At 46.6% G+C, this 18,388-nt stretch overlaps 1 protein-coding gene across 9 annotated transcripts in view; it reads left to right on the forward strand.

The window, feature by feature from the left end:
• Positions 1 to 11,221, forward strand: part of KTN1 (kinectin 1) — a 105,964-nt gene extending 94,743 nt beyond the window's left edge. For 5 of the 9 annotated variants that reach the window (XM_083433736.1, XM_083433740.1, XM_083433734.1 and 2 more), the window contains 7 exons: positions 434 to 505; positions 1,648 to 1,731; positions 1,932 to 2,015; positions 4,092 to 4,175; positions 6,010 to 6,102; positions 9,162 to 9,279; positions 10,668 to 11,221. In XM_083433736.1, coding sequence (XP_083289862.1) covers positions 434 to 505; positions 1,648 to 1,731; positions 1,932 to 2,015; positions 4,092 to 4,175; positions 6,010 to 6,102; positions 9,162 to 9,279; positions 10,668 to 10,672 — 540 coding nt within the window. In that variant the 3' untranslated portion in view covers positions 10,673 to 11,221. The remainder of the gene's footprint in view (positions 1 to 433; positions 506 to 1,647; positions 1,732 to 1,931; positions 2,016 to 4,091; positions 4,176 to 6,009; positions 6,103 to 9,161; positions 9,280 to 10,667) is intronic. The other 4 variants (XM_083433742.1, XM_083433739.1, XM_083433737.1 and 1 more) reach the window with 1 other exon arrangement.
• Positions 11,222 to 18,388: the final 7,167 nt, after the last annotated feature.

The raw sequence follows: 18,388 nt of genomic DNA on the forward strand, positions 1-18,388 counted from the left end.
CCTCCCTCCCCCGTATGCTGCAAAGGGTTGGGGGAGTCCCTGGAACCTATTAAGAAGGGAGGAAGAGTGCTACCGCACAAGTGAAAATCTTTGCACGGGCAAATCTTAGCAACAAATCTTTCAGCAAAAGATTGGGAGGCCATCTAATTATTCGCAATTTGCAGAGTGTAGATGGGAGAAACTTCTCCCTCTCCTGTAGCGTAGGAACTCTGTGTCGCTTGGCAGAACTGATTGGAAGGAGATTCAGAACAGGCAAAAGGAAGCTTTTCTCATAACAGTAATTGTGAACAGCCACAGCAACCTGATGCCAGTTGGAGTCTAGCGAAATCAGCCCCTGATCGTCCATTTCACAGTCTTGAAGAGTAAGATGTTTATGTCATTTTAATAATAATAACAATAATAATAATAGTGTTTATATTTTGTCTGATTGCAGATGCGCTCATCGGTCGCTCCTTTGGAGCAGGCGGTAGAAAGATTAAAGGAAGAAGTCAAAGAAGTTGATTCTGTATGTTTCGTTTAACCTGTGCATGAAGGGTTAATTCATCCCGAACCTTCTTGGGGTGTTTGTGTAAAACTGGCCCAGTTCAGACATAATGATCCCAGTTTGAGAAACTGGACTTGGAATGAGCAGTGTGCCCACATGGCTCTCCTTGCCCTGACCCCTCCCTCACCTCATGCACCTGTCCTGGGCTTGGGGCAGGGCGCTGTCACAACAGGGGACCCATAGGAGTGGTCAATATATTTTTATTTAAAAGCTAATTTTTAAAATGACAAGTTTTGAGGGCGGGAAGCCAAATCTTTCCATGCTGGCCATGGACTAGTCACCCCATTAAATTAAATTGCAGCTGTTTTGTCCAGAACTTTTATTTATTTTTTAAATAATATTTATTAGAAGTTTGATAGTTACAGGGGGGAAAAGGGGGGGGGGACCATAAAAAAATTAACAAACAATACATCAAAAATAAAAAGAAAAACAAAAAAAATACATCAAAACAACAAGAAAAACAAAAACATTTACAAACACATCCAATATTTCCATATCTTTACCTTTCATTTACTTGTTTCATCGACCTCTTCACACCTCCCTTTTTTGTATTCTAGTTCAATTAGCTATTTCAGCAAATCCTTTCCATCTTTCTCCATTTTTTGTTCTATAATTTATCTTAACACAATCTAAATTTTCCACTTTGGCCCATTAACAACCAGTTTTTGCTTAATTCTTTATAACATTTCTGCTAAAACCATATAACTTCAATCCAGCATTCTTCTAACATTCATTAATTTTGCAGTATTTCTGTAAATATACTTTGAATTTTTTCCAATCTTCTTCCACCGACTCTTCTCCCTGGTCTCGGATTCTGCCGTTATGATATAAAGGCTAGTTGCTAAACACCTAGTTTTAAGTTGCCATGGCTGGGTCTTTCAATTCATGCCCACTGAACCACCAAGGACATTACTGAAAGATAGGTCAGATCAGGGCATGAAATCTGAGTAGCATTTCAGGAATTGGGGAAGCTGGTGATTAATGCAGTTTATGGGTTAGCACTGGAAGAATGACTTTCAGCTTGGTGGTAACAGATGAAAACGTCTGGAAGCGGAGCGGACACCTTCGTAGCTTCTCATGACTTCTTTGTCCCTTTTTTGCAGCTTAAAAAGGAACGAGAACATCTGGAACAAGAACTGGAGAAGGCAGAAATAGAGCGATCAACGTATGTTTCCGAAGTCCGGGAGGTAAGCTTGCCTGTCCAAATTCAGCAGTTATTTTTGCTCTCTGTTGCACTCAGCGCATGGCTCTGGTTGGCCCAAGGACGAAATGCTTGCTCCCCTCAGGGGCGTTTGCTGTTTGTGACCTCTAACCACGGAGCCAGAACAGGGGGGAAGGGGATGGCAGAAGGAGATGCGTCTTAAAGCCTCTGAAAACTTCATTTCAGCTCAAAGATCTGTTGACTGAATTGCAGAAAAAGCTTGATGACTCATATTCTGAAGCAGTAAGGCAGAATGAAGAGTTAAATTTGGTAAGAGGCCTGCCCTCCTCTCTCCGCTGAATACAACTTACTCCAAAGCGGAGGGAACCTTTCTGAATCCTCTCTTGTCTGCTAACCCCTCCAGCTCAGACTCTGTCTGCTTCAACCACTTTTACAGCCTTTTCCCTGCCTCTTAATAACAACATTAAGTGTGTTTGCCGCTCCCTCTGGCCCTTTTCGCTTAAAGCCTTAACGGTTTGGATGGTTTGTGAATTCAGAAGCCTGCTTTCTCGGAACGCAGAGGGTCTTGGCTACAGGTGTGGAAAGTGCTGCTTTGCCTCATTCGGTGCTAGGTGGAGTTGTGAGACGTGAATGGGAGTGTCCGCTTTTAGGCTGCACCTTTTCCCTTGAAGGAAGTCCCAGTTTCTGGAAAGTGAAACTGGACAGTTTTTGTACAGTGGTGCCTCGGGTTACCCGGGTGGCGTTGTGGGTAAAAGCCTCAGCGCCTAGGACTTGCCGATCGAAAGGTCGGCGGTTCGAATCCCCGCGGCGGGGTGCGCTCCCGTTGCTCGGTCCCAGTGCCTGCCAACCTAGCACGCCCGGGTGCAAGTAGATAAATAGGGACCGCTTACCAGCGGGAAGGTAAACGGCGTTCCGTGTGCTGCGCTGGCTCGCCAGATGCAGCTTGTCACGCTGGCCACGTGACCCGGAAGTGTCTCCGGACAGCGCTGGCTCCCGGCCTCTAGAGTGAGATGAGTGCACAACCCTAGAGTCTGTCAAGACTGGCCCGTACGGGCAGGTGTACCTTTACCTTTACCTCGGGTTAAGTACTTAATTTGTTCCGGAGGTGCGTTCTTAACCTGAAACTGTTCTTAACCTGAAGCACCACTTTAGCTAATGGGGCCTCCTGCTGCCGCTGCGCCGCTGGAGCACGATTTCTGTTCTTATCCTGAAGCAAAGTTCTTAACCTGAAGCACTATTTCTGGGTTAGCAGAGTCTGTAACCTGAAGCGTATGTAACCAGAAGCGTATGTAAGCCAAGGTACCACTGTATTTGCATACAAAGAGATTAAAGCAGGCAAGGGGCACAGAATGTGGCATAATGCAGCCTGCTGGCTTGAGGAAGGCGTAGTCTTTCTGCCCTTCGAGGGCAATGTACGTTCTTAAAGGCAGGAGAGGGAAGCACTAGGTGCCCCAGACAGAGGCTGATTCAGTCCCTTACTGTTCGTATGAGCCACTGCCTGTTGGGCATCGAAAAGAAACCAGACCAGCCTTGCTTTGCTGAAGCTTCTGGCATTATGGAATTGTTTCATATAACTAACTCTCAAGCTGAACTGCCTCCAGCTGGGTCGCTGTGAGTTTTCCAGAACCCAGAACGAAAGTTTGAGCATCACAGAGGGTCATGTAGAGTACGAAAATGTCATTACAAACGGTGACTTCCCCCCATCCTGTCATTTTTGGGTGAAGGTGGCTTCACCTTTATGTCTCTCCACGTGCAAAAACCTGTATTAGGTCTCATATTTGAAAAACTCTGAAAATTACCAGGTACTTAATTATTACAAACTTTTGGGGGTACTGCTTTTTTGGCGAGAACAAGTTATTTTGGATGCACGTGAGTAAAATTATGAAGATATTAGATGTTCTGGCTAACTCAGAGGGGTAGCCTGTGAGTTCCCTGGAAGAAAATGGGAGAGAGGCTGAGTGCCAATGGCTTTAGTCAACTTGCTGTTCCTCAGTTCTTTGGTGGCGTCCAGATGTTTTGGTTTAAGGCTTCCTTAAACAAAATACTGATGATGATTGGACCTGATCTGTGGAGCAGATGCTCACTTGTGAAAAGCTTCGTGCAAATGCCCTGATAAGACTGTTGAGGCTTGGAGAACATAACCATTTAGAATTTTCTCACTGATTCTAACCTCTATAGTTACCTGTAGCTTTCTGTAGTTGTTCTTTTTCATCTGTCTTGCAGATGGACTCACTTTGCTGCCCAACTCTCCTTGTAGTACATGTTTGATGACTAATCTTCACTCTTCCTTCTCATGTGTGTGTGTTTATACTTGTAGCCACCTCTTATTCCCTTGTTCTCACCCAAGAGGGATGTGCTCAACTGGCTTTGTCTTATCTGTTGCAGCTGAAAACCCAGCTGAACGAGACTTTATCCAAACTCAAAATTGATCAGAGCGAGAGGCAGAAACTAGCAGTTGACTTGCCTAAGGTAAGGAATGGGTCTAAGTGGTCTAGGGGGAATCAAAGATACAGTGCTTTGTTGCTTGAGGCCCAACTGCAGCCTGTGTCACACAGTGTTTTCCTCTAGCTTAAGTTACTGTGCCAGTTATGGCTCCCTCGCAGACAGAGAAGTCCTGGTCACAGTTATCTGTCCTTTGCCAGCCTCTAGGCTACGCTGTTGCCGTGTGTTTCCTGTGGGGCTTCCTTTTTAAGGCTATTCAGAAAAGCCTTTCCAAAATGCTGCTTCGAGGTTGTGAACAAGGGACAGGCTGTTGGGAACACAGTTCACCTGTTCTCCAACAGCTTCCCTAGCCCCAGGTCTGTTTCTCCCAGAAAAATTAGCTCAGTTGGTTAGAGCACGGTGCTGATAATGTCAAGGTTGCAGGTTCAGTCCTCGGATGGACAGTTGCACATTCCTGCATTGCAGGGGGTTGGACTAGATCAGGGGTCTGCAACCTTTAAGACAAAAAGAGCACTTGGACTCATTTCCGAAGAAAAAAGAACTGGGAGCCGCAAAACCATTGCGATATTTAAAACAAATATATCTCCGGAGCCACGATCTGACAGCGGGCGGGAAGATGACGTCGGGATGGTGCATGACTAACGCATGCACCACCCCCATGCGACGTCACAGCCAGTACAGTGCCCGCCACAGTGGAGAGTGTCGGGGCGCACAGTGCGCCTCCTCCCCTCGCTAGTATCCGCCCCGGCAAAGGTGAAAAAGAGCCACATGCGGCTCCGGAGCCGCGGGTTGCAGACCCCTGGACTAGATGATCCTCGGGTCCCTTTATGATTCCATTCCATTCTAATTAAAAGCCATTGTGCTTATTTTTAAAGCCCTGTTTTGTCCCCTTCTGCCATGTCAAGCTTTCTGTGCATTAGGATGGTGTCTTGAAATGCTTATCTGGTGTGCGTCTCCCTTTCAGAAATTAGGCAGGATGTGACTGTAAGACTGTGTTGTGGAGCCACCACCTCTGTCTTTCCCAGCACCAGGCAAAGACTTTTTAATCTCTGGCTATTTATGGGTTTATCTGGCTGCTGTGATCTTAGGCTGCTTGTGATGCCATTTTGCTTCCTTCTTTGGCTGCCTCAAGAGCATTTGTGAAGAAGGGTGAAAGCATCGCCTAGAGCACATCACTTTCAGATGCCCAGATGGAGACTTGCATCGCCCTGTATTTGTGCAGCTCGTGAGATTGTGTCTCACAGAAAGTGCTGGCCCAGGGATGCTCAAGAGGGAGTCATAGCTACTCCTGTATTCCTGATTTAAGGGAGCCCACATGACACCTGTGTCTGGAAGCACAGCTGTTGTATCCATGCTGCATATTTTCAAATACTGCATTCCAAGGCCCCACCCCACAAAAACAGTCATCAGCATTCTGGCATTTCCGTGTGCTGCTCTGGTTAGCCAGAAGCGGCTTAGTCATGCTGGCCACATGATCCGGAAGCTGTCTGCGGACAAACTTTGGCTCCCTCGGCCAATAAAGTGAGATGAGCACCGCAACCCCAGAGTCGTCCGCGACTGGACCTAACGGTCAGGGGTCCCTTTACCTTTTACTATTTCAACAAGCCTTCCGCACGGAGGTTTTTATCGCATTTGGTGTCCATGTTGAATTGAGTTGATTTTATGTATGTGCTGTTCTTGTCTACACACACACACCGTGTTTATACATGCAATTGTTTTGCCTGCTTTTATATGTGTATCTGTTTTTTAGATGCTTTCATTATATTGTTAATCACTTTGGGGCGCCTAACAACAGGAAGCGATTCCTAAATGAAACGCACAATAATACTCAAAGTATTGCCTCTGCTGTTTCTCCCTTAAGGCCCAGGAATCGCTCGTTACTCTAGAAAGGGAAATAGGAAAAGCCGCAGGGGACACCAATGTGATTGAGAACAGTGACGTCTCCTCACAGACGGTGAGTGTTACCTTGGGCATATAAAAGCCATAAGATGCGCAGGCATTACCAGAATCCTTCAGCAGCAACTTCACTGGTGTGTGTGTGTGTGTGTGTGTATATGTGTGTGTGGCCAAATGGCTGTATTTGGCTACCAGCCGGAATGATTGCTTGCTTATTCCAGCTCTGCACAGTCCTGCCTGCACGGCACTTTTGCAGAGATACTGGAAGACGTAATACAGTGGTGCCTTGCAAGACGAAATTAATTCGAAAGTCTTGTGAATTTTTCATCTTGCGAAGCACGGTTTCCCATAGGAAATGCATTGACGGTTTCCCATAGGAATGCATTGACGGTTTTAAGAAAAAGGCGCAAGACGTTTTCGTCTTGCGAAGCAAGCCCATAGGGAAATTCGTCTTGCGAAGCAACTCAAAAAACAAAAAACTCTTTCGTCTTGCGAGGCATTCGTCTTGCGAGGTACCACTGTATTCATTAAGGGGGTAAGCAAAAGGGCAGAGCCAATTAGCCATGGGTTCAGATTGCCTCTTCGCACTCCTCTCTGCCTAGACATTGCCCACGTTTTCCTCAGTTGAGACCCAGACTACTTTCTGCTTTTGAACGGCTGCTAACGGGGAATCCTAGTCCCAGCCCGTTCCGCGTCACTTTACGACTGGGTGGCTCAGCACAGTACAAGAGTTTGGATTTGATATCCCGCTTTATCACTACCCTAAGGAGTCTCAAAGCAGCTAACAATCTCCTTTCCCTTCCTCCCCCACAACAAACACTCTGTGAGGTGAGTGGGGCTGAGAGACTTCAGAGAAGTGTGACTGGCCCAAGGTCACCCAGCAGCTGCATGTGGAGGAGCGGGGAAGCGAACCCGGTTCCCCAGATTACGAGACTACCGCTCTTAACCACCACACCACACTGGCTCTCAGTGTGTAGCGAGTAGCAGGAGATGCCCTTGCCCTGGGTTCAGGGGCAGGTGGGTGAAATGCAACAGATGCCAGAGCCTACCGCTCTTAACCACTACACCACGCTGGCTCCCAGTGCGTTTGTGTCAGGCTGTTGAGGCCCGTGGTGGTTGGAGGGCCACTTTTAGAGATCTGAAGATGTCACGCAGCACTGTTGTGTCCCCCACCCCCACCCCCCTTGTACTTGTGTGTGTGTGTGTGGTTTGCAACTCTGGATGAATGGAACGAAGGCCCAGTGCTGCTCTGTCCCACCAGCAGGTGGCAGGGCAGCTGCATATCGGCAGGCCCAACTCATTTCCAACCAAAGGTAGAAATGACATTCTTATTAAAAAGCTGACGGATCTGAACCTTTCTTCTACCATCTGTGACTGGATTAAAGACTTTTTGAGGGATCGGACACAAACAGCGAGGATTGGGACTGTTATATCTACCTCCCTGAAGCTTAGCACTGGCACCCCACAGGGATGTGTGCTAAGTCCCTACCTGTACTCATTGCACACATATGACTGCAAATCATCTGATCCATCCACAGTAATTATTAAGTTTGCAGATGCTACTACCATAATGGGCCTAATTGCGGGCAGAGATGAAGCAGCGTACAGGGGGGAGGTTCGAAAAGTATTTACATGGCGCTTAGAGAATAATTTGCACCTAAATGTTAGTAAGACAAAGGAGATGATGTTGGGCTTCTGGAGGAAGAGAGGGGAATATTATTGTATATTATTGGGGGGGGGCTGTGTGGAGAGAGTCTCCTCCTTTAAATTCCTGGGAGTTCACCTTAGTGAGGACCTAACTTGGAAAATCATCATAACTCAGGTGGTCAGAAAGGCCCAACAGAGACTCCATTTCCTCAGGGTCTTGCGAAAGAATAATGTTAAACAACAACTGATGAACTCCTTTTACCAGTCCACAATAGAAAGTGTCCTTTCGTATTGTATCGCAGTGTGCTATGCTGGCCTGACAGCCACAGACAGAAAGTCTCTACAGAGGGTGGTGAATATAGCACATGATATCATGGGCTGTCCCTTGAGACCACTCATTGTTCCCCAACCTTGGCCTCCAGCTGTTTTTGGACTACAATTCCCATCATCCTTGACCACTGGTCTTGCTAGCGAGGGATGATGGGAGTTGTAGTCCAAAAACAGCTGGAGGCCCAAGGTTGGGGAACACTGCACTAGATGACATTGCAAGGGATCGTTGCCTTAGGAGAGCGAGAAAAATTCTCAGGGATGACTCGCACCCCGGGCATCACCTCTTTAATCTTCTACCCTCGGGCAGGAGATACAGTAGTATAATCAGCCGTACTAACAGGCTAAAAAATAGCTTCTATCCGTGGGCTGTTAGGCTGTTGAAAGAAAAATAACATAGCAAAATTGACTTGCAAGGTGGTGTGTTGTTTGATAAGAGATTGAGTGTTTGGGGAGGGGGAGGCTCGTTTAATTTCATTGTACACAGGTTGTACAATGACAATAAAGGTATTATTATTATTATTATTATTATTATTATTATTTATTTTCCCCTCCCGGTTGCAAATTATATCAAGCTGGAACCTAATATGAAGGACCCTAGGGGCCTTTTGCCCTGGGGCTTCTGCATCAAGGCCTACTTCTTGCTGTGCCTGGGCTGTTCCACTTCAGATTGCAGGGGTGGTGGTGGCGGTTACAGGAGCGAATGACCCTCCATTAAAAATAAACCAATCCACGCACACAGAATAGTAGCATGCCAGGGGAGAGCAGTTCTATCCCATCCTTCTCCCCTGGCGTGCTAGTTCTCGGCGCAGAGGGATTTTTTATTTTCATTTTATTTTTTGTGCAGTAGACCTGAGAGTGTCCTTGCCCTGCTGTGTCCTGGGGACCACTTGGAGAACAGAAGGGAGACCAGCAGCCTGCCTTGCTCTTCGTTCTGTTCCAAAGGAGGGGCTTCACCCTTTCGTTCGAGATGTCTAAGTGGTGCAGCCTTGGGCATGGCAAGCCCCTTCGGCCTCTGGCTGATTGCCTACCCTGCACTCTAAAATTCAGTGTTAAATCTCCCCACCTGCCCACTCTCAAGCTGTTCCTTCCGCCGCAACTCCTCTTTGCTAACTGCTTTCTCTCCCCTCCTTTCCCCTCTAGGCAGGACCCGATAAAAGCCTCAACGTAGCCATGAGCCAGGACGTTGCCCATCTCAAGAAACTGCTTGCGTCAGTCAGCCAACTGCTTGCGAAAGGAAAAGAACACTACCAGCTACTAGGTAGGAGAGTTCCAGGGAGGGTCACCAGCTGCATTTTCTGGGGGTGGGCAAAAAGCAGGGCCGGCCCACCCATGAGGCGGAGCGAAGCAGCTGCCTCGGGCGGTGGAATACAACAGGGTGGTATTGCCACAGGTACCCCGCCTGCCACCGTTGCTGCTGAGGTTTTGTGGCGGTGGTAGCTTCCAGCGAGATTATACGAGATTTCATGGAACTCTTGCGAGATATACCATTCACTCCATAAGACGCACACAGCATTTCGCCTTACTTTTTAGGAGGGAAAAAGTGTGTCTTACGGAGTGAAAAATACGGTAACGAGATCTTGCTGGAAGTCGTCTTTGACTTTGCCTCAGGCGGCAAAACGGGACAGGCTGGCCCTGGTAAAAAGAACTTTGGGAGACCAGGCAGCAGAATAAAATAATAATAATAATATGCAGCCCATCTGACTGGCTTTCCCCAGCCACTCTGGGTGGCTCCCAGCAAAATATTATAAACACAGGAAAGTGTGTTTAGAAAAGTTTTAATTTTGAAACGCCACTTTTGACTTTCAATATGTGTTAGCTCTGAATATTCAGCGGGTTTTGAATTTGAGCTTATTGTGCCTTTTCCCTCCCCTATTTAAAAAATCCTGATTCCTATTTTTTAAAACTTCAAAGGCTTCTCGATATTTCTTTATTTATAAATAAGAGTTTTTTGCCCCTCACCATAAGATTCCAGGCTGGGTTACAACGGTACCATATACCATGATTTTAGGCAGATACAATCATTAACAGTTTATAAAACAAGTAAAACCGTTCAAAATGGAACAGGGCAGTATAAATTCAACCAAAGTGGTAGGGCCCACAAAATTAAATAGCTCTGCTGCAGTAAGGAGGCATTCCTTTAGAATATGGTGTTGCCTCTGTTGGCTTTTCAATGCCTACTAAAGACCTTCTTCCTCTTCCAAGAAGCCTTTTTAAGTAGAGACCTTTTCAAGGTCTCCATCTGTATTGCAGATTTTTTTGTTTTGTTTTTTAGGTGCTTTATGGTTTGTGTGCTTGTTGCCCTGGGTTCCTTTGGGCGAAAGGGTGGGAATATAAATTTAATAAATAAATGAAATAATATGGCGAAAGCTGTACAGTGAAGATGTTTGGGTGCCCCTCTTTGGGGAAGGAGTTCCATTGTTTATGAACTGGCGCAGTGAAAGCCTGGGCTGCCATTTCCCGCTTTATTTTTCTTCTATCTGGAGGAATTACATGTAACCCTACTTTAGCCTAAAGTTGTAGGACTCCTTTTTCAGTGTATAAAAACAATTTTTAAAAGAAGTATTTTGCAATAGCTTACTTTCTCATGCATCCCCCAGGCTTACCTTACCTTACCTTTCTTTTCTTTTGTTTCTTCTTCTTTTGCAGAATGAAATCATGGGGAGACCGTTAATTTGGGGGTAGCAGAAGGCACTGTATTTTATATTTTGCCAAATTAAAGCCTTATTTATGTGTTCACAACCCTTTCTACTTCGTCAAACACTGAACAGAGTTTTGTCTTTTCTACTCCTTGTTAGACTACTGATTTAAACAAGATGATGAAGAAGAAGACTCTGCAGACACCTCCAGAGTTTAGTTTTATAATAAATAAATAAATAAACAAAACAGTTTGGATAAATTAGAGCTTTACATTCCTGGAGCCTACAGTGAACGTATAACCTCTTGTCTTTACTATGCTCAGTAAAACTTGTTCAGACACACCCACCTGACGTGGTAACAGCAGCAGTAAACAGTAACGTTTTAATACTGACAGTCTACACTGTTTTACTTAGATACATTTTGGGGAGTAGCGGCCTCTGACTTCCACCTTCAATTAAACACTCCTCCCCTCCCCTTCTCTCCCCTGCCCCCCTTTTTTTGGTTGCTAATGTAATCAGTTTTTGTAATGGTGTCGGCGAATAAAGGGATGCTTATTACTCAGACTGTAGCGTTGCGTGTTTGATTTGTGACTCGAGTGAGCCAGCAATAAATCACACTGCCCAAGTTGGAGTTAACCCTGTATTGGCAAAAACACGATCTGTACAGGAGTGTCGGGCCTAATGAGCACAACAACTCGTTTCCGGCGGGTCTCGCCCCTATGAAGCAGTTGCTGAGACTGAAGGTCCGCACCTCCCCACAGCTGCCTCAGTCCCCTCCTCTCCAGGGTTTCCCCAAGCAATCTGAGACTGTGCCTGTGTGAAGCTAACTTCACCTCTGCCCTGTTCACTCCTCTGCTGGTTCTGGGAAACCAGGGGGAGGGGAGCTTGTCGCAGCAGGAGGGGGGAGCATAGCTGTCAACTTACAGATTTGAAATTAAGGGACCAGCAGCCTCGAAAATAAGGGATCAGCAGCCAAAATAAGGGATTTTAGTCAACCAGCAGCCAAACGAAGCCTCAAGCGGTGGTTCCCATAGCGCAGCAACCCGGCAAAGGGGATGCAGCAAGGAAAACCACCGTTACCTCTCTGCTGGGAAGCGCTGAGCAAAGGCGAGTCCCCAGGCAACGCGGCCGATTTGATCGGCACAAGGCATGCAAGCTCCACCCCCCCAGTCGTTCTTAGACTCCTTATTGGGTGAGCAACGCAGCCAAGCAACACAGTTGGAGCCTTCCTCCTCCCTGGCCGGCAGGGAGGGAGGGAGAGGAGCTGCTTCCTTTGAAACCCAGGAAATTTAAGGGACATTATCAATAAGGGACAGCAGCGGGACATGGCGCTGGGATAAGGGACTGTCCTGCCAAATAAGGGACGCTTGACAGCTCTGAGGGGGAGACCCTGGGCCTCTTCCCCAGTTGGACTCATCTCTGCCACTTTGTCAACTTCGCCTTTGAGCCGGCGGCACCAATGACTGGGCTCAACCTCTTCAGCCCTGACTGGGCCAGGCGAGCTGGAAGAGCACTTCCAGAGACCTTCCACTGCAGGGAAGCAGGTCTAAGTGCAGTGGACTCACAACTTTGAGCTGTGAGCACCAAACTCAGTGCCAAAGTCAGCAGAGCACAGCAGAGTATGAGCTACACGGACGACAGCTCTGAAGCATAACTTCTTTATTCTTTTACAACTACTGCAAAACTAAAATACAAACTAGAAACTAAAGACTATCGGAGGCTACTGGACTGCATGAGTGTTACAGTTGCTTAAGCAGTCATCTTATCTCTACACAGATAACACTCAGACTCCCACAGAGTCAGGAGCGGAAGAAGCAATGAGCAGCTCTTACTGTCAGGAAGTTCTTCCTAATGTTTAGGTGGAATCTTCTTGCTCCACCTTAGAAGGTGTTTGGATCCATTGCTCCGTGTCCGCTTCTCTGGAGCAGCAGAAAACAACCTTTCTCCCTCCTCTATGTGACATCCTTTTATATATTTGAACATGGCTATCATATCACCCCTTAACCTCCTCTTCTCCAGGATAACATGCCCAGCTCCCTTAGCCGTTCCTCATAAGGCATCGTTTCCAGGCCTTTGACCATTTTGGTTGCCCTCCTCTGGACACGTTCCAGTTTGTCAGTGTCCTTCTTGAACTGTGGTGCCCAGAACTGGACACAGTACTCCTGGTGAGGTCTGACCAGAGCAGAATACAGTGGCACTATTACTTCCCTTGATCTAGATGCTATACTCCTATTGATGCAGCCCAGAATTGCATTGGCTTTTTTAGCTGCCGCATCACACTTCTCTTTTTAACCACAGATTTCCCATGCTCACTCAGCCCTGTTACCTCCTGGAACTTTCCCAAGCCATCTGAGACTATGCCAGTGTGCCTGCCTTTGCTCCTATCACTTCATACCTCTCCTGGTCTTGGGAGACTAGGGGGAGGGGAGCTTAGAAGGCAAGACACCTCTGCTTCTTCACCAGTCTGACTCATCTCTGCCTCTTGGCCTCGCTCCTCTCCTGCTTCAGCTTCTGCATCCAATTCTGGAGTCTCTGCCAGACTCTGCCCTGCCCATTAAACCTCTTTGGCTTCTGACACCTCCTCTTCCCAAATCTTCTCCCTCTGACCACTCATCACTGTCCCACCACCAATCCCCTGGCTCTGAGCCTTCTTCCCTTGGCGGTTCCACAGCTGGTTCCTCCCACCTTTCCTCTGCGTCCAACCAGTCTGGGATTTCCTGGAGGAAGTTGGCATCTGCCAAGTTGTAGTGCTCATAAGAACATCAGAAGACAGCCCTTCTGGATCAGGTCAGTGGCCCATTTAGAAGAGGAAACCACATGCCTGTGGGAATCCATCAAGCAGAACCTGAGCACAAGACTACTCCCTCTCCTGTGGCTCCCAGCAGCTGAGATTCAGAAGCATTGCTGCCTTCAACCATGGATGAGTGCAGAGAGCACCACAGGTTTGTGGGGAACCCATTAGTAGATGACCTGATTCTGGTCATCTACGTAGCAGAGCAGCTCCCTTTCGGCGATCTGTGGAAAGTTAGCCCTCGACACAAGTGATTGTTTATTCGACACACAAATAAACTTGCAGTGAACCTTGGTTAAGCTGATGCCATGACAACGTCGGGAGCAGCTCTGCTGGATCAGCCAAAGGGCCTATTTAGTTCAGCATCTTCTTTTCCCCAGTGGCCAGCCAGATGCCGAAATCTGGAATGGCCAAACAGGACATGAATGCAACAGCCCTCTCTGTGTTTCTTCAGCTGCTGCTGTTCCGAGTCGTGTTGGCTGTTCACAGCCTTCATGACTAGAAGCCAGATGGATGTAGTTTTATCCTCCATGTGTAGGACTTGCCGAAGTGCAAGTAGATAAATAGGTACCGCTTTCTAGCGAGAAGGTAAACGGCGTTCCGTGTGCTGCTCTGGTGCCGGTTCGCCGGAGCAGCTTTGTCACGCTGGCCACGTGACCCGGAAGTGTCTGCGGGCAGTGCTGGCTCCCGGCCTCTAGATGAGATGAGCGCACAACCCTAGAGTCTGTCAAGACAGGGGTACCTTTACCTTAAAGCCATCTAACCCAGGGTTGCCCAAACCTGGGTCTCCACCTGTTTTTGGACTACAACTCCCATCATCTCTAGCTCGCAGGACCAGTGGTCAAGGCTGATGGGAACTCTGTTCTCCTTCACGAGAGGTCCAGAGGGTGGTAACACGAGAACGGGGTCTTCTCTGCAGTGGCTCCCCATTCATGGAATGCTCTCCCCAGGGAGGTTAACCTGGCGCCTTCATTATACACCATTAGGTGCCAGGCAGAAACGTTCCTCTTTAACCAGGCCTTGGGCTGACTGACATTCAGTGCCCTTTTAGAATGTGTGCGTGATTAGGTTGTTCTTGTTTTTATTTTGATTATGTATTTTGTGCTTTTATATTGGGATTTTATCCTGCAAACTGCCCTGAGACCTGCGGGTATAGGGCAGTAAACAAATTTAATTAATAATTATAATAATAATACTAATAATAGTCCAAGTTTGGAAAGCCCTGATCTAACCCAACAGCAAGCACCATGACTTGTGATTGCAAATTCCGTAGTTCAGTTGCGTGAATTCAGCTTCTGCCTTTCCTGTGGGTCTAAGTTTTTTGGGGGGAGGGAGAAGAAAAACTTTTCACCACTTTCTCTTTTTTCTACACACGGCGGACCACATTTCCCCCCACAAACGAATCCCACTTAAGCATATTGTAACCTTTCCTCATTAGGCAGTTTCTCCTTCCTGCTGATCACTTGGACCATTTCCGGCTCTACGGTAGCCCTTTTGAGGTGAGGCAGCCAGAACAGAACACAGTATTACATGTTGTCACATTTGTGCAGAGCAGTCCTTCCCAAGCTTAACACACACACACACACACACACAAACACCCCTAGACCACTTGAAAATGGCTGAGGGTCTTAGCGACTTAATGAGTTTTCTGCCTGTTGTAACAGCTGCAATAAATAGGCTGCGCTAGATACTGTATGATTTCTAACTGCATTTTTATTGCTGCTTTTATTTCCGATAGGAGGTTCTTATATAATGCATTCCAAATTCTTATAGGGTAGCATAACAACGTAAGATATAAAAGAAGCAATTAAAATACAACTGAAAACCGCCATGGATATTAAATGCGATGGGTGCGTTGTCTTCTATCTTCAACCCCAAATCCATAGGCATGCCACAGAGACATGATATCAGCAGCTTTGTTTTTAAAATCCGTTTCCTAATAATTTCTAGGGTGCAGTTTGACAATATGATGTTGCAGAACCCTCTTCTCTCATCCCAGTGTGGTGTAGTGGTTACCTTACAGAGTGTTTGTTGTGGGGGAGGAAGGGAAAGGAGATTGTTAGCTGCTTTGAGACTCCTTTGGGTAGTGATAAAGCAGGATATCAAATCCAAACTCCTCCTCCTCCTCTCTATATAGTTGAGAGTTCCAATGTCCAGAAGTCCAGGATGGCAGTTATAGCAAACGGCACCCCACTTCCTTTGCCCATATATAAAGTTGTGACATCAGGAATTGGGAAGAGGACTAACAGTGTGATTGAAAAAGGAAACATGCTAAATCTCCTAACCTTTCTCCCCCCCCCCCATCAAATCAAGCCCATATACTCTCACACCACATCATGCTTGCACACCTGTAGGAATCTTAACTTACTCCTCGTGTTTTGGGAACGGTTTAGGTACCTTGTACCTGTGCTCAGCGTAAGGTGCGTAAAAGCCTACAGTTTTTAATAGGAATGGGAAAGAACTGATTCCCTAGAAAGGAAGGGGATCTAGATCAAGGGAAGTAATAGTGCCACTGTATTCTGCTCTGGTCAGACCTCACCTGGAGTACTGTGTCCAGTTCTGGGCACCACAGTTCAAGAAGGACACTGACAAACTGGAACGTGTCCAGAGGAGGGCAACCAAAATGGTCAAAGGCCTGGAAACGATGCCTTATGAGGAACGGCTAAGGGAGCTGGGCATGTTTAGCCTGGAGAAGAGGAGGTTAAGGGGTGATATGATAGCCATGTTCACATATATAAAAGGATGTCACATAGAGGAGGCAGAAAGGTTGTTTTCTGCTGCTCCAGAGAAGCAGACACGGAGCAATGGATCCAAACTCCAAGAAAGAAGATTCCACCTAAACATTAGGAAGAACTTCCTGACAGTAAGAGCTGTTTGACAGTGGAATTTGCTGCCAAGGAGTGTGGTGGAGTCTCCTTCTTTGGAGGTCTTTAAGCAGAGGCTTGACAACCATATGTCAGGAGTGCTCTGATGGTGTTTCCTGCTTGGCAGGGGGTTGGACTCGATGGCCCTTGTGGTCTCTTCCAACTCTATGATCCTATGAGTGTGATTGAAAAAGGAAACATGCTAAATCTCCTCACCTTTCTCTCTCCCCCCCCCCATCAAATCAAGCCCATATACTCTCACACCACATCATGCTTGCACACCTGTAGGAATCTTAACTTACTCCTCGTGTTTTGGGAACGGTTTAGGTACCTTGTACCTGTGCTCAGCGTAAGGTGCGTAAAAGCCTACAGTTTTTAATAGGAATGGGAAAGAACTGATTCCCTAGAAAGGAAGGGGATCTAGATCAAGGGAAGTAATAGTGCCACTGTATTCTGCTCTGGTCAGACCTCACCTGGAGTACTGTGTCCAGTTCTGGGCACCACAGTTCAAGAAGGACACTGACAAACTGGAACGTGTCCAGAGGAGGGCAACCAAAATGGTCAAAGGCCTGGAAACGATGCCTTATGAGGAACGGCTAAGGGAGCTGGGCATGTTTAGCCTGGAGAAGAGGAGGTTAAGGGGTGATATGATAGCCATGTTCACATATATAAAAGGATGTCACATAGAGGAGGCAGAAAGGTTGTTTTCTGCTGCTCCAGAGAAGCAGACACGGAGCAATGGATCCAAACTCCAAGAAAGAAGATTCCACCTAAACATTAGGAAGAACTTCCTGACAGTAAGAGCTGTTTGACAGTGGAATTTGCTGCCAAGGAGTGTGGTGGAGTCTCCTTCTTTGGAGGTCTTTAAGCAGAGGCTTGACAACCATATGTCAGGAGTGCTCTGATGGTGTTTCCTGCTTGGCAGGGGGTTGGACTCGATGGCCCTTGTGGTCTCTTCCAACTCTATGATCCTATGAGTGTGATTGAAAAAGGAAACATGCTAAATCTCCTCACCTTTCTCTCTCCCCCCCCCCATCAAATCAAGCCCATATACTCTCACACCACATCATGCTTGCACACCTGTAGGAATCTTAACTTACTCCTCGTGTTTTGGGAACGGTTTAGGTACCTTGTACCTGTGCTCAGTGTAAGGTGTGTAAAAGCCTACAGTTTTTAATAGGAATGGGAAGGTACTGATTCCCTAGAAAGGAAGGGGGATCTAACGCCCAGTGCGGCCAGGAAGAAAACTTGCCTCACCTACTGCCTACTGCCCCCCGACTGAGATCTCTCTCTAAAAAATAAAATAAAACTACTTACTTATACCTTTCAGGTTTATACATTTCACCAACTTCACAATCATTTTAACATTTCAAAACTTGACTTCCTTCCCCCTCTTTCTGCGGTTGCTTGAATTTATTTTTAATATCTTCTGCATATCCAAATTAACTTAATTTGCTCATTTATTCATCTACTTAAAATATATACTCTTATAAAACTGCAGGTTATTACAATAATCCTGCCAATGTTCTTATCTGTTTACAGTTTACAGTGGTACCTCGGGTTACATACGCTTCAGGTTACATACGCTTCAAGTTACAGACTCCGCTAACCCAGAAATAGTACCTCAGGTTAAGAACTTTGCTTCAGGATGAGAACAGAAATCGTGCTCCGGCGGCACGGCAGGCCCCATTAGCTAAAGTGGTGCTTCAGGTTAAGAATGGACCTCTGGAACGAATTAAGTACTTAACCCGAGGTACCACTGTATCTGTAAATGTTCAACAAACTATTTCCATTCTTTTATAAGCAGTTTGTTGTCTTGATTTCTTACTCTTCCGGTAAGTTTTAGTATCCATTCTTCCTTTGCTGGGACTTCTGCTTCTTTCCATTTTGGGGCGAGTAACATTCTCGCCGCTGTAGTAGCATACGTGAATAAGTTTCTATACAGTATAGTTTTTTCTGTCCCTATAATTCCCCTATAATTATGTCCCCTATTGTACTTTTGGGAATTTGAGATCTCTCTCTCTGAGCTGCCTTTGAGCCATACCATTAGTTACTTGCAGCCATGACAGCAAAAGA

Source organism: Podarcis tiliguerta (genome assembly GCF_965153285.1).
Source record: "Podarcis tiliguerta genome assembly, chromosome: 1".
NCBI lineage: Eukaryota > Metazoa > Chordata > Lepidosauria > Squamata > Lacertidae > Podarcis > Podarcis tiliguerta.